The following is a 14839-nucleotide window of genomic DNA, read 5'->3' on the forward strand; positions in this document are numbered from 1 at the left end:
ACCAGATTGAAAGCATAAAAAGAACATCATACCAAAAGACAAATGTGGTGGTGGTAGTGTGAAGGTTTTTGCTGCTTCAGGATCTGGACAACTTGTCGTAATTGATGGAACCATGAATTGTGCTCTCTAGCAGAAAATTCTGAAGGAGAATGTCTGGCCTTATGACTTCTTCAGTCTCAGGTGACTGCAGGTTTACCCAACCTCATAAACAGTACATTTGCATAATGACTGAAATCCCACAAATACGGAAGAAGTCACTTAGATGAGCGACAGAATGTTTTTTCCACTGAAAACGCAATGTCCAGATGAATAGAATAATTTTTGAGGGATTTTCTTACCTGGATGATTGAGCATGCATCAAAACACGTAACAAATATGAAAAGAAAAGAAAAGAAAAAAAAGAAAAGAGAAGAAAAGCAAAGAAAGAAATGAGGAATGGATCCATTTTTTTTCACAGCACTATACCATTATATTTAAAGACCCCACTCAGCAGCTCAACCTGGCCTGTTAGACTTGCTCGCAAGAAATTTATTAACAATAAAGTCCTTTTTTAATATAAGGATCCTGATTTACGATGTTACAGCACTCTCAAGTTAATGTTGATAAGCCCTGGATCCATTGCTGGACAGACAGAACCAGACTGCTATTTTACAAATGAAATTCGGTTGACCCCTACAATAACTTTAGCCCTTTCCTTTCTTTTGAGGCTGTATGTCACTCAAGGAACAAAGAGAAAATATTAAATTGTTTTGTAGACTTTCTATTTAAAGCACCTGCAAATGTGTGGTGTGGATCAAAACCTATGCAAAACAGGGTTCAGTTGACCAGATTACATTGCAAAGAAGTAACTAGATGACTTTATTGGAACCATTTTAATCTAATTAATAATGTAGTCCTGCAAGTGTAATTACAATAATGTTCTTTCAAAAATACCTAAAGCTACGGGAGAGGATTAGGGCCGCTGGAAAAATAAAAGTGGGGATGTCTTTTTTTAATTGCAGAATTCTGAAATTAAAGTCATTCAAGTCAGATTTCTGATTTTTTTTAAGAATTCTGCATCCATTAAACTAATTTTTTTAACAGATCACATACTAACTATTCTGCATTATAAGCTATTATATTATGTCAGCTCACTCATGCAGAATTTTAACACACTAGGAAGTTGTGCTGTTGTATTTATTTATTTTTTAAGTCACATAAAAACAAAAGCATTTGGTCTGAGAAATGATGTCACTTGGTATGAATGATGCATGAGAGTCGCTTCCTGACTCTGACATGAGCTGCTGATGACAGATGTTGTAGTTTTGGGCGCTTTCTTTATTGTTATAGTAAATTTAAGATGGCATGAAGACCTTAAATAGAGTTTCTTTTTTTACTTTCCTGTATTTCTCAGTAGAGACACACAAAACATATACACAATTCCATATATAACATTTTAATGGTAATATGAATACAGTTAGATCCATAAGTATATTTATACTCATACATTTTTTTGTAATTTTGCCTCTGTATATGACCACAGTGGATATGCAGGCAGACTTCAGGCAGTCTCTAACTGCAAAGGATTAGCAAAATGTTCAATTTCAAATAAAGTTAATGCATCCAGTTACTTTTCAACCTTTGAAATTGGGGGACTATGTATAAAAATCTCTGTAATTCCGAAACAGTTAAAACAATGTTTTTGTAAAACCCCTTTAATTAAAGCTCCGAGTCTGTACTTCACTCACATCCTGAGTGATTTAAAATTAACTGTGGTGGTGGCAAAAATCACACACACACAAAAAAAGTTTAATTGTCCAAAAACTTATGGCTCTAACTGTTTCCATATTGCCATTAAAAAATTATTTATTAAATTGTTTTGTATTGTCTTTATATGTTGCTGGTGAGAAATGTAGGAAACTAAACACCAAGGAAATCTATTCAAGGTCTTCATGACATCATAAATCATACCCCTAGCTGTAAATGCATACGTAAATGCATATCTGTGTGTATCACAGTATCAATATGTTCAAAGAGGAACAAATTCTATGAAGCATGCGTTATATAATATCTTTCTCAAACTACATCACTGTTGAATCATATAACATATTCAATAGCCAGCACAATAAGGTAGTTGAGCTCAGGAACCCAATACTCCTTACATCATGTCTTCTCTTACGTCAGTCCTTAGATGGAAAGTTACAGTCCCTACATGTATTCAGACAGATGTGCCAACACTATCGTAATATAAACCAAGAAACACATGAGAAATGTATGTGAGATACAATGACGACGATACACAATAATACACAGTAAAAATGACTCATAGCAGTTAAAAGTTTGGAGATGCGAAAGACATATAAGGGACTGTTGGAGAGCTCTAAATTCTGCAAGTGCTCCTGTTCCTCCTCACCAGTAAATAGTTTTGACTCTTAGACACTGGTGAATATTTGCCTTGGAGTCATGTCAGTGTCCTGTGTGAACAGTTTTGAAAATGCATGGACTGAAGTGACTCACCAGTTTACAGGAATGGATGAAAAAGCCCTTGGAAAATGATGTCATGCTAACACTTTTTGATGGTTCCTACTTTATCATTTTAAATAAGTAAAAAACAGGCTGTGAGTCACCATATGAGGCCTGTTGATGCACGTGGACCCTCCATACAATCTGCCATTGTGAGAGTTCCTATTGCATTACTGACATCAAGTGGCTCAAAGTAAGAACTGATCCGGTTAGAAAAAGTCTGACCCGCTGTGCGTTCTGACTTATTCTGTTAATGAATTATATTTTGGAGTTAGAGATATAATGTATTAATAAACAAAATAGTAGCTAAACTGAAACTGTTTGCATTCATTTTTCAGTTTGGATTCTTGTGTTGCTTAGATAATTCTTGTAATGCTTTTTGTGTTGTTAGATGCTTATCGTTCCTTTCTGCTTCTCCGTTCACTGAGGTTTTTTTGTTTGTTTCCGTATTTAGTTAAACTATTTGTTATTTTCCTGTTTTAATATGAAAGTTGTCTTCTGTTCCTGCTTTGAGTTTTACTTCCTGCCTAGTTTGCACCTGTGTATCTTTCCCCCAGCTGTTTCCAGTTCCTTTATTAATCCTATGTGTATAAATAGTCCTGTCCTTTCCCTGAGTTTTTGTCATAATATCTACACATCTTTCCCTGTGCTTCCTGTTTTTTTGGACTTGGCATACAGCCTGATACAGGTTTATATAACCCTGCATTTTGATCTGTGACAAAAAATTTGTGATGTGCACCACAAATGAAACAGATGAATAGTCATGAGGATTACTCTCTGGGGATAATGTCCTCTCCACATCAAAAGGAGTCACTTGAGGTGAATCAGGCAACCTGCTAGAACTTCTCCTAGATGCCTCCTAGGTACAGTGTTTCTGGCATGTCCTACTGGGAGGAGGACCAGGACTTGCTGGAGAAATTGTATCTCTTTGCTGGCTTTGGAAAAACTTGATGTACAACAGGATGAGCTGGAAGAGGTGGCTGGGGAGGGCTTCTCTGCTTGGACTGGTGCCCCGACCACTTGAACCCAGATGTGTGGGAGAAAAATGAATGAATGAACAGATGGGGTCTCTGTCATAGAAAGCTTTCAAGTGCTTCTGGCTCATCTAGTGTGGAAGATTGTCCAATCACATTGCTGGAGTCCTGCAGTTAGCATTGCTAAAATCCTGTTAAAACACTCATGAAACCATTTATATTGGCATGCTGGGCTCTTCCAAAAAAGATCCCAGCATCCCAATCAACTGGCATGCCAATCAATAACTGGCTTTCTACTGTGACTTATCAAAACTAAAGAGTTAGCTCACTGAATTCTTTTCAGTGAAAGACACAGATGTGTTACTGAGTGGTCCAGTTTACAGATTTGAAGAGGAACTAACCAACAAACCCTTCATATTCTGCTAATTAACATGATCGTGAAAGCACTAATGGAAAGTTGAGCAGTAACAACAGTATAGGATACTGAAGGGCTGCATGTATTGTACCTATGTTTGTAATAGGAGAGATTTGGAAGAGCAACTTTTAAGACAGAAATGATCTCCATTATTTGAAGCCTTTCAAGATTTTTTTTTATTAATATTCATGAATTCTATACAATTTATAAAAATGAAAAAAAAAAAAACAGAAGTAAAAAAAATTTAATACAAAGAACTCTTCTCCACAACCAAGTCAGCATGCGGCATGGAGGAAAATATTCAAACGTATTAGCACCAGAATGCCAAACAGGCTGGAGAAGTCATGTAAAGTGGACTCAGTGCGGTGGATGCTAATTAAATAACCTGTAAGCAGCAAACAAGGTTGCTACACCTGTATCTGTTCATTTCACTTTGCCATGAGTCTTCAGCTGTGAAAGCACTTTGTCTACCTGCAACAGAGCAAAACTGGAAGTTAAGAGTATTCACATGTTGTAAATTCACTCATTTTAAAAGCTCTTCACTTTAAAAGAAGGTAACACTTAAAGGTGTACACAACACACATAAACGACCTAACATGGGAGAGAAGATGTGGCTCATTTCTCATTTTGACATCAGAAAATGGCGTCAGTGATAATCTCTGATCTGATTTTTATTGAATTCCTTTTAAGCATATACCGTGATAACAAATGAGAAACAAATGTTACCATGCCATATGTCTGTCTAGCGATATTAAAAATAAACAGTCCCAACTGAATTATTTTCCTTGGCTCAATCCAGCCCTGACTTACTGTAATAAACCAGTAAGACTGCTGCCCGTAGCGAAGCTGAGACTTCAAGTTCATCTTACTGGCTGGAGCCAAAGCGTGGAGGTGGAGGTGGGGAACTGACGAGAATGGAGGGAGATGAAACCCCAGCCTACAAAATAAAATTTAAAAAAAAATATTACAACATGAAAAAATAAAACTGTTTATTTTAAAGCATAATAAAATTCTAAGTAGTCGCAGCTCATCACAGGGATTGTTTTACCTGACGTCATCGAGGCTGCAGACTTTGTTCTTCTCCAGTATATGTCTTCCCATTTGTTCCATCCGCTCCACTGTCAACAAATAAAACTTATCGGCGATGTGCGATCAGAAAGTCAAGATTATGCAAGACAGTTTTGCACATATATTCCCTAGCCACTTTATTAAGCACACCTGAACATTAACACAAATATCTAATCAGCCAATCACATAGCAGCAGCTCAGTGTATGCAGACATGGTTCAAACAGAACGTTAGAATGAGGAAAGGTGACTGGCGTGACATTGAATGTGGCATGGTTGCTGCTACCGAACGGGTTGTTGTAAGCATTTCAAAAACTGATCTACTGGGATTTTTTTTCCCATAAAACCATCATTAGAGTTTACAGAGAATGGTCTGAAAATGAGAAAATATCCAGCGAGTAGCAGTTCTCTGGGTGAAAATGGCTCGTTGATGACAGAGGTCAGAGGAGAATGGCCAGACTGCTTCGAGTTGATAGGAAGGAACTCAAATCAACATGCTTTGCAACCAAGGTATGCAGAAGAGCATCTCTGAAAGCACAAGCCTAAAAAAATGGTTTGTGAACAGTCACCAGATCTCAGTCCAGTAGAGCTCATTTGGCGCGTAGCGGAACAGGAAATTTGTATCATGGGTGTGCAGCTGATTTCTGAAGACACAATTAATCATTTCATGGTCATGGTGCCGCTTTTAAATCTGTCTTTACTGACACAAACTACAAACCTAAGCTCACTGAGGTCATACTGGTGACTCAATAAAACAATTTACTCATTAACCTGAATTTACTATAAACTATTATTAAAATAGTTTGTACTGATTAACCAGATGGCTGCTCTTCCCTGTGCAATGTTCCTTCTGTTGAAAGGGAGTTTTTCCTTTCCACTGTCGCCAAGTACTTGCTCATAGGGGGTCATCTACGTGCTATGTATGACCTTACAATATGAAGCGTCTTGAGGCAACTATTGTGATTTGGTGCTATATAAATAATCAGTTGCTTGGAAACATGTTGCTTTAAAAATAAAAGGGTGGGGTGCGTTTTGTGTAATCAATCATAACTACCGACTCATATTTTCCCATTGACCAAGACTTGTCAGCAGAAGTTGCTACCAGGAAAAGCAAACAAACAAGCAAACAGACTGATTAAGTTCATGTTTCCTCACCTAGAGGTATGTTGTCCACCTTAAGGGTTTTACAGTTGCTGATATGCATCCTGGGAATAACCAGGTAGTGATGGGTGGCTCCAGGCTTCATGTCACGAAAGCAAACCAGCTCATCGTCCTGTACACACACACGCACGCACACACACACACACACACACACACACACACACACACACACACACACACACACACACACACACACACACACACAGGAATTTCCAGTGGCTAAATTTTTTTTCTCCTTAAACATGAATGAATATTGTTGTTGTTTTTTTACTCACGCTCAGCAGGATCTCTGTGTCAGTTTTGTTGTTTGCTATTTGACAGAACCTACAGTCATCAATCCCAGAAGCCTCCAGCGTCCCCATTCGTGAGTTTTAAAGCGTCTTTTATACAGAGCGCAGTAAACGCTGTAATATAATTTCTGGGCGTGCCCAGAGACAAAGGCAGGACAATCGGCCGAAGACAGAGCTAGTCGAGCCCAGAGTGCACCGTCAAATTATTTGTCTTAGGAAAAAAAAAAGATTTTTTTTTAAAATTATTATTATTATTTTTTTTTTACGAGAGCTGAACAGGTTCAGTCTGAACCCCAAGTCAGAGATTAATTTTTTGATAATGGAGTGTTTGTTGAACTTTTAGACAAAATATATAAAATATATCAAATTTTAATCTGCATATATGAGTTTTAATTTGTATCACATTTGCTACATAGGCCATACTTTTGCACTTTAGTCATTAAAAATGTGTCATGCAATTTATATCATTTTTTGAGGGTAAAAAAGTCACGCTGATGATGTAGAAGTCTCAAAAACTCACAAAAACTCATGTAATATGATACGCTTGACTTTAAAGGAGTAAGAGGATGTCTAACGTTTGCCCTTCTGTCACCATAGCAACAGATTACTCGCCAATTAAAATCCGTGTCGCTACGTTTTTAAAGAAGCTAAGCGCATGTCTATAGATGAGAGAATAACACTGAGTATTACAGCTTTATTAGTCTTAAAACTGGATAATCTTAGAAACATTTATTTTCCGTTGCCTGGACTTTGGTAACGGCAGATCATGGTAAGTCTATATGTTACAGTGAGCACTGACATGCCACTTTCCATATTGCCTTAGGTGCTAGATCCTGTTTTTTTAAATGCAAAAGATACTATTCTATAAGGTCTGTATTTAACGCTAGAAAAAGTCCCTGTATATTCATCCACTGTTGTTTTCAATCCCAGCAGAGACATCCGTCCAGTTCCAGAGCTAGCTCTTTTAGCACCTGCTACCGCCCACTGAGCCCAAGCTCTCAGGTGGATGATGACGAGATCCTCTTTGGGAGCCCAGACCCGGTGAGTGTTACTCTCACAGAGTCAAATGCCACATCTTAACTACACTCACCGGCCAATTTATTAGGTGCAGTTTATTAGCACCGTTTTTTGCCCTCTGAAGTACCTTAAATTTTCAACAAGGCGCTGGAAACATTACTCGCAGATTTTTGCTCCATATTGGCATAATAGCATTACACAGTTACTGCAGATTTATTGACTGTACATCCACCATAAGAATCTTCAGTTTCACCACATCCCAAAGGTGAGATTTCGTGACTGTGGAGGCATTGGAGTACAGTGAACGCACTGTCATATTCAAGAAACCAGCCTGAGATGATGTGAGTTTTGTGACATGGTGTTATCCTGTTGGAAGCAGCGATTAGAAGATGGTTACACTGTTGTCAATAAGGGGTTGGAGATGGTCAGCAGAACTACTCAGGTGGGCTGTGGCATTTAATTGATGTCCAGACAGTATTAAGGAGACCGAAGTGTGCCAAGTGTCTGAGTTGCTGCCAAGTGACTGGCTGATAAGATATTTGGATTAATGAGCAAATGAACCTAATGAAGTGGCCAGTGAGTGGATATCACAAGTAAGAAAAAAAAAACCCAAAACAAAACTGAAAACACTCTTGTGTTGAGTTCACTAATTATGGTGCTATTTTGCGGGTTTTTATCAACTAACAACTGCTCAGATATCATCACAGCTTTGTGAAGACGATCCTTGTGAGGAAGCTCCGTCAAAGATCAAAAAAGACAAAGACACCATTCAAATCATCTCTAAAGACCTCATCTGCAATCTCAGGTAGTCCCAAACCTGTTGAGTTTCTCTGCTGGTTTAAAAAACTTAATGCACATTTTTAAAACATGGAAATGGAAGCTATTTGATTACATTTAATATGAATTAAAAAAAAACAATGGTGCACCTAACAGTTATCCATTAATGTATGACCTGATATCGTTTCAAGTGATTTAGAGAGACGATTAGATTTTTTAAAACAAATGTCATGATGATAATGATGTTTTAACCCAAAATGGACATCCTCACCATAACATATTTCCTCCTGTCATTATGCCAGAATCCCACTTAACAGTCCTTCGGGAAAGTCAGTCTGTCTCCCGTCAGCTAAGTATAAACGCATCATTTTAGCATCCCAGGCTAACCTCAAGGAGGAGAGAGAGGCTTTTTACCAGGCTTATCAGAGAAAGGAGGAAGAGGAAACGGTAGGATTCATGGCTCTGATGACGTTTTCTTGGACATTAACACAAGAGGCTCGTTCCTGTGATTTTGCAATATGATATCTATATGATGGCTCCCCAGAAAGCCGCAGAGGAAAGGAAGCAGCAGATCCAGGCAGCAGATGTGTCCCGTAAGAACAACAAGGCCCTGACTGAGCTCGAGCAAGAGGCCCGGAAACGTTCACAGGGCTTGCTGGAGCAGTCTGACGCTTTAAGGATGGAGCAAGAAGAGGAAATCAAAAGGCTGAACAGGGTAGGAATTGGCTGGGAGTATGTGGATGAAGAAAACAAAGGCAGTGTCAATTCACACACATATAAATGCTTCTGTTTTTGTCACTCCCTCAGCTGATTCTGAATGCTCAATGTCAAGCCACAATCAATGCTCAGCTGGAGGAGAAGAAGCAGATCCAGGCAGAGATGAAAGAGGAGGAGAGGCGCCTGGATGCAGTGATGGAGGCAGAGCGCCACAAGGGTCTGGAGACTGAAAGGAAGATCAACGAGCTGAGGAAACAGCACAGGGTCGAGTAAAGAGAGCACCTTTTTTTTTCTTCACCAAATGCTTTATATATTCTTAAAATAACTCCAAGGATGGGAAGACATTAAATTATGCACTTTATCTGATCCAAAAAGGAGGCCATTAGGAGCACTGTCACTCTGTTTGTGTGTGTTATATTTCAGAGGAAGAGCGCAACTTTTAGAACAAATTCAGAAACATCTAGAGGAAAAGGAAAATGAGAGAAAGATGAGAGAGCAAGAGAAACAGCAAATAAAGGAGAACCACGAGAAGATGGAAAAGGATGACCTCAAGGTGCACACACTTAAACGCACTAACGCAAACACAGTGCAGTGTACAGGAGTCAGTTTCGTCTCTGACCGGCTGCTTTGTTCCAGGCTAAAGAGAAGAATAGGATGGAGCAGCAGCGTATGCAGGAGGAGATCATGCGCATAAATGCTGAGACCCTCCGAGCCAAGGAGCAGAGGATGAAGGAGGAGAAGCTGGCGGACTTTAAAGCCATGGAATACATTAAAAAGAAACAGGTCAGCTGGAAAAGCAACTGAACTCTGTAGATCGGCCACAGATGTTTGTTCTCTGCTGATATTTTATTGTTTGTGCAGGCAAGGGACGCGGAATGTGAAGCAGAGCAAAAGCGGATAAGGAAAGAGAAGGAGATGGAGATTGCTAAGCTAAGGGCCCAGCAAGAAAAAGATCAAAACTATAAGGCAGAGCAGGTCAGAAATTGTTTTTGAAGCTTATTAACCTTAACCTTATTACAGGTGGATTAATATGACTTTTAACTGTTCTCGGCCACTTGGGTTGGTCTTTCTGCGGATTTTAAAAAGGATGAACTCTGTGCCCTGCGGCATCAAGAAGAGTTACAAAAAAAATGGAGGGAGAAAAACAGAGAGCAGGCCGCGAGGAAAGCACAGCAGGAGGCGATGCTGGGGGCTGCTCGGCTGGAGCAAGTTCACAGCAAACAGCACTACCAGACAGTGCAGGCCACCATAAAGAAAGAAGAGTTTGATCGGGTGCTGAAGTAAGAAAGTACATTTGATTAATTTTGGGGGGCTTTTGTTTGTTTTTCCCACCTCAGTGTGCATTTTCTGCACGTTTTTGCATTAAATTGCTATTTTTCCTCCACACAGGGCTCAAAAGAAAGCAGAGGCCAAAGAAAAGGAGCAGCAGGAGAGGCAGCGTCAGAAAGTGCTGTGCCACGCTGAGGCCGTCAGGCAGCAGGTTGAATGAGCGCAAGAAGCTTGCCAAAGCTGAGCATAGAGAGAGATTCAGAGAGGCTGACAAACTGCTGGAGGAAGCCCAGCAGCGACAGATGCGCCTGAACGAGATAAAGGAAAAGAAACTCAAGGAGCTCAGGTAAGCGTGAGCAGGTTACTGTAGTAATATTCAGGCATGACTGTCATATATCAGGTTTACTGGATATAATGAATGAACCTAATGCGCATGTCTGTGTGCAGGGTTACAGGGCTTGGTGAAAAATACTGTTGTGAAGTGGAGAGAAAGGCCCAGAAGACTCATTTTGTATAGCTCCATAATTGAAACAGTAGTTTCAATTACTACTCTAAGTTAAAATATCTAAGATTAAAGTTGTATATTTCACTCTCAGAGGTGTATGATCACTGGTTTTTGCCCTCCAACTCTGGCTCACTGATACAGTTTGTAGGTTTTATTTTTGTGTAATATCTGCATTTGAGTCGTGTCCTGTTCATTCACTGGGAGGTTTTGGGATGGGGGGACGTTTGCATGATGGGTGTACAGCCGACACATCTGCATCAACTGTGTGACGCTATCGTGTCAATATTAACCAAGATCTGTGATGTTTCCAGCAACTTGATGAATCTATATTTATCTATACACACATATCTACCAGTGAGGATTACCAGGATTATGAGACTGTACTAAAATAACTAACATTAGAAAGTCACAACACTGGCCTTAAAACTTAATTACCTTAATTATTAGTTTATTAAAGGGTTCTCCCTGAATGAATTTTTTTATTTTATTTAAAAAACTGTTTATTTTTTAATATCATTACAAACAAGCAGACACACATCCAATACAGAGGCAACAGTATCTCCACACATTTTTCTTCTTTACAGTGACTGTCAGTAACAGAAAACTTTCAATAATGTTATTTAAATAAATAATTTTATTTTAAAAAATACTTAGTGGAATCAATCTTGTCTCTTCTTATGATAAAAGTACAATTCATTTCCCACGTGCATTCATTTAAAAACGACACTGTTACAGTGCACCAGTACAAAACACTCTAGATAAAATCTGACCGTTAATTTTCTATATTCCACTGGCCCGTGCAGAGGTGAGCCACTGCTCATGAATATTAAAGTGGTAAATATCAGTCTAAACAATTACAAAGGCATTTCAAAAGTGTCTCCAGTCTTCATTCTGCCTCAGCGATTCTTCTGAGATTTTTTTGTTTGTTTCCCTGCTGTGATCTAAAGTCCAGTCTGAGCACAATTGATGCACTGAAATAACTTTCAGTTCTCTAAATAATGACACCGGAGTGGTGGGGAGATACTTTTAAGACGCTTGCGTAAAACTTCTTCCTGCAAAGAGGAAATTATGAGTTTATCAGTTCAAATGTGAAGTAACAGAAGTAGCTTGATAAAAACAGTGACTGCATGGAAACCGCTGCAGTGGTTTAGTTATTGTAGTGTAAGAGAACTGATAAAGAAAATCAAAGAAAAAAAAGCAGAATGAGGAAAGAAGTCGCCTGCAGTACTCACAGTAACAAAAGAGTTAGTCATTGGAGTGAACTTATACAACATGTACTTTGAGATCTGGCTGGCGGGGGCGAGCACGTGGAGGTGGAGGTGACCTACTGAAATGAAGGGCGGCTGGTGGAACCCCAGCCTGTGGAGAAAAACACATCAGCACTGAAATTCAGCTGCCCAGAGTAGGGATGAAACGCTTACAAACAACAGAGCAAATATACCCCTCACTCCATGTTAAACTATAATTATATAGATTACATTAGCACGAAGATTACTCATGCAGTTACTTAAAGCAAAAGATTCATCCACCCTCCCTTTAATATCATTTTTTAAGATACACTGTAGCTTTTCAAATTTAATGTTAAAAGTAAGATTTTTACTGGGTTTTGGCTTGGGGCAGCTACACTGTACCCAGCAGAGACTGCAGGATTTTACTTCACGCTCGTATTCAAAACTACGGCCAATTTTGGATCGCTGATTAACCTCACATGAGTGTGAACGTGAATGATCGTCTGTCTCTGTGCTTTAGCCCTATGACAGACTCCAGACCTGTCCAGTGGGTGGATGTATGCATGGATGAATGCACGGATGGATGGATGAAAAATGGATGTCCACTGTAAATGATTCCTTAATGCCCACGAGAGAACTTGAGTTTGCAGACTTTGCCTTTTTACTAGTATGAATATTTTTTCCAGTACTTCCAAGAACCGTCTCCACCAACCTTATATCTGCCATGTCAGTAATCCCTTGGTCGTGGAGCACATCTTTCCCCAGTTTAGCCATTCTTTCAACTATTGGAGACATGATTTCTTATGGGTTATGTGATATAGTTTTGTTAATCTCAAATAGCTGGAAAAATAAGAGTATCAGAAGTCTATAGTACCAGCAGTAATAGTCTAGTTTAAAGTATTTGAAGGAAAATTTGCAACAGTAGTGATGACAGGATAGCCACAGTGTTAGGAGATAGTATGGTAAGTTGACAGAGGACTAACTGACCTAGATCAATGTGTCCTTTGTGCAGTGAGAAGCAGCTGAGTATGTGCTCTCTGGGAACAACCAGGTAGTGGTGAGGCGCACCTGGGAAAATGTCGCTGAAACACACCAGGTCTTTAGTCTGTAGTCGGGGGCAGAAAAATGAAAGAGTCATTCAAGCTGTGAATGCAGCGCTATCAAGACTCAGTACAGTCTATTTCCCTGGTGGATCAGAAAGTACCGTGTCGAGGCACTCTTCCTAATGGAGGCGGTAGCGCTACTCCAGCTGTGCACATAAAAGAACCAGGACACCCAGAGAAAACTCCCTCTCTGCACAGTATATGAAAAGGCGGCAGTGGGACTCATTTTTAAAATGTAAATCATTATTATTATTGTTATTATTTTACTCACTTTTTCTGAGTAGATACATTATTACACATACCTGATGAATGTCAGACTGACTGAAACACTGAGGCTTAAATGTATTTGCAGTAAGCGAGGCAGCGTGTGGGAATTATGTTTAAATTGTCATAGAACTTTCCCACCTGTCGCCCATCCAGGCGTGCGGAGACTTTGAACTATTAATTTAGCTGCACATTGATAAAGAGAAATCAACCACTTAAAACCAGCCTTAAAATCTTTTGATGCTTAGCTACTCTCTTTGCCTCTGTATTGTTGGCTTTGAATTCTTCGATTTTATTTAATTCCTTGTAAGGGGTCCGGGAGTGTCTTGAAAGGTACATATAAATAATAAATGTATTATCATTACTTAAGATGTAACCAGTCCTCAACCAAATAAGAAGTCATGCATGGACCTGTGCCTGCGTAGGGACCCTTTAACGTTTTGGTGATTTGCAGGTGTTAAAGCATCTGGATTTAAACAAACTGCATTTTTAGATTTACACACCTTAGAGTGGACCTGTTGTGCTTTTCTTTATTTTCTGTCACATGATTGGTTTTTACCTGTCTGGTCTGGTGGGTGCTCACATTACAAACAGCCAAAAGAGCTCAGACTGCTCTAAATGACCTGTTTCATACAGTCTTATTTGTTTTGGCTCAGTTGCAAAACAGCTCTCAGTACAAGTTCTCCAAATCGTGAAATGCCGACCCTGCGGTTTCCCTGCTGTAGTCTGTTTCTTCTATTAAAATAGCTGATTTGCCATACGCTTTAAACTTCATCAGCTGTCAAGTGCTAAAATCTCCAACTAACTATGTGTGTTTTTAAGAGTATATAAAAACCTCAGATCCGCAACTTCCGGGTACAGTTTCCTCCTATAACACCTGTATCGCTCTACATGGGATTAAAAAAAAAAGCATCTCACCTCTTTTATTATCTTTGTGTTTTCGTCTTTTTTGTTCGCTATTAAACAGAAAATACACGTTTCAACATCATTTTCATCTGAGTTTGGCCAGTTGGTCGCAGTGTCCTCCATGTTGCCTGAAGACGGTCTCTGTGTTGTGTTTCCTGAACACTTTCCGAAGATCTTCTATGACGTGCAGAGAGGTTACTCAATGCTTTTCTGAGAACTCTGCCCTCCTAATAAACATCGTGGAAATGAAGGCAGTCGGGCAGGCACTACTATCGTCACTGATTTCTACAGCTGATTCAAGTCTGATTCACAAAGTTCCGATTCGATTCGATTTTATTCCATTTTGAGTCAGTCAGAAATATAATTTTGTCCATTTATCTTGGATATGTACTGTCGAAAGAACCCTCTAAGCCTTGTAAATTAAGAATATTTAATTCAAAATTATTGGACTATTTCTCTGCAGTTAGCCTACAAACTCAGTGTAAACTGTGTATTAAAAATGAAGCTGCCACTTCATCAGATGTGTAAGCATCACAGCAGATGCCTTTATGTCAAAGTAACAGGATAAAACAGAAAAACATGGAGGTTTTGCTGGCCTGGCTTTTTATAGTAGATAACACCCTTAAAAATATTCTGCAGTAGAT

General features: G+C 39.2%; 2 protein-coding genes and 1 pseudogene across 2 annotated transcripts; 1 reads left to right on the forward strand and 2 right to left on the reverse strand.

Annotated features, from left to right (window-relative positions):
• Nucleotides 1-4086: 4086 nt before the first annotated feature.
• On the reverse strand, nucleotides 4087-6535 carry LOC134642676 (adenosine 5'-monophosphoramidase HINT3-like). The gene is made up of 5 exons (XM_063494595.1): nucleotides 6394-6535; nucleotides 6113-6230; nucleotides 4940-5009; nucleotides 4702-4828; nucleotides 4087-4362 (listed from the first exon to the last, which is right to left on the reverse strand). The coding sequence occupies exons 1-5, from the start codon at nucleotides 6478-6480 to the stop codon at nucleotides 4315-4317; spliced, it is 450 nt and encodes a 149-aa protein (XP_063350665.1). The 5' UTR covers nucleotides 6481-6535; the 3' UTR covers nucleotides 4087-4314.
• Nucleotides 6536-7187: 652 nt separating this feature from the next.
• LOC134643619 (cilia- and flagella-associated protein 45-like) lies at nucleotides 7188-10744 on the forward strand (annotated as a pseudogene).
• Nucleotides 10745-11237: 493 nt separating this feature from the next.
• Nucleotides 11238-14329, reverse strand: LOC134642675 (adenosine 5'-monophosphoramidase HINT3-like). The gene is made up of 5 exons (XM_063494594.1): nucleotides 14208-14329; nucleotides 12910-13027; nucleotides 12635-12704; nucleotides 11926-12052; nucleotides 11238-11745 (listed from the first exon to the last, which is right to left on the reverse strand). The coding sequence occupies exons 1-5, from the start codon at nucleotides 14316-14318 to the stop codon at nucleotides 11677-11679; spliced, it is 495 nt and encodes a 164-aa protein (XP_063350664.1). The 5' UTR covers nucleotides 14319-14329; the 3' UTR covers nucleotides 11238-11676.
• Nucleotides 14330-14839: the final 510 nt, after the last annotated feature.

Source organism: Pelmatolapia mariae, linkage group LG15 (genome assembly GCF_036321145.2).
Source record: "Pelmatolapia mariae isolate MD_Pm_ZW linkage group LG15, Pm_UMD_F_2, whole genome shotgun sequence".
Taxonomy (NCBI): Eukaryota; Metazoa; Chordata; class Actinopteri; order Cichliformes; family Cichlidae; genus Pelmatolapia; species Pelmatolapia mariae.

Coding starts and splice junctions, on each gene's coding strand:
- LOC134642676 (XM_063494595.1), bottom strand. CDS start 6,480: ATGGGGACGCTGGAGGCTTCTGGGATTGATGACTGTAGGTTCTGTCAA. Junction 6,231..6,393: donor ACACAGAGATCCTGCTGAGC/GTGAGTAAAAAA, acceptor GTGTGTGTACAG/GACGATGAGCTGGTTTGCTT. Junction 5,010..6,112: donor GGTGGACAACATACCTCTAG/GTGAGGAAACAT, acceptor ATTTGTTGACAG/TGGAGCGGATGGAACAAATG.
- LOC134642675 (XM_063494594.1), bottom strand. CDS start 14,318: ATGGAGGACACTGCGACCAACTGGCCAAACTCAGATGAAAATGATGTT. Junction 12,705..12,909: donor CAAAGGACACATTGATCTAG/GTCAGTTAGTCC, acceptor TGTCTCCAATAG/TTGAAAGAATGGCTAAACTG. Junction 12,053..12,634: donor ACTGACATGGCAGATATAAG/GTTGGTGGAGAC, acceptor TTTTCTCCACAG/GCTGGGGTTCCACCAGCCGC.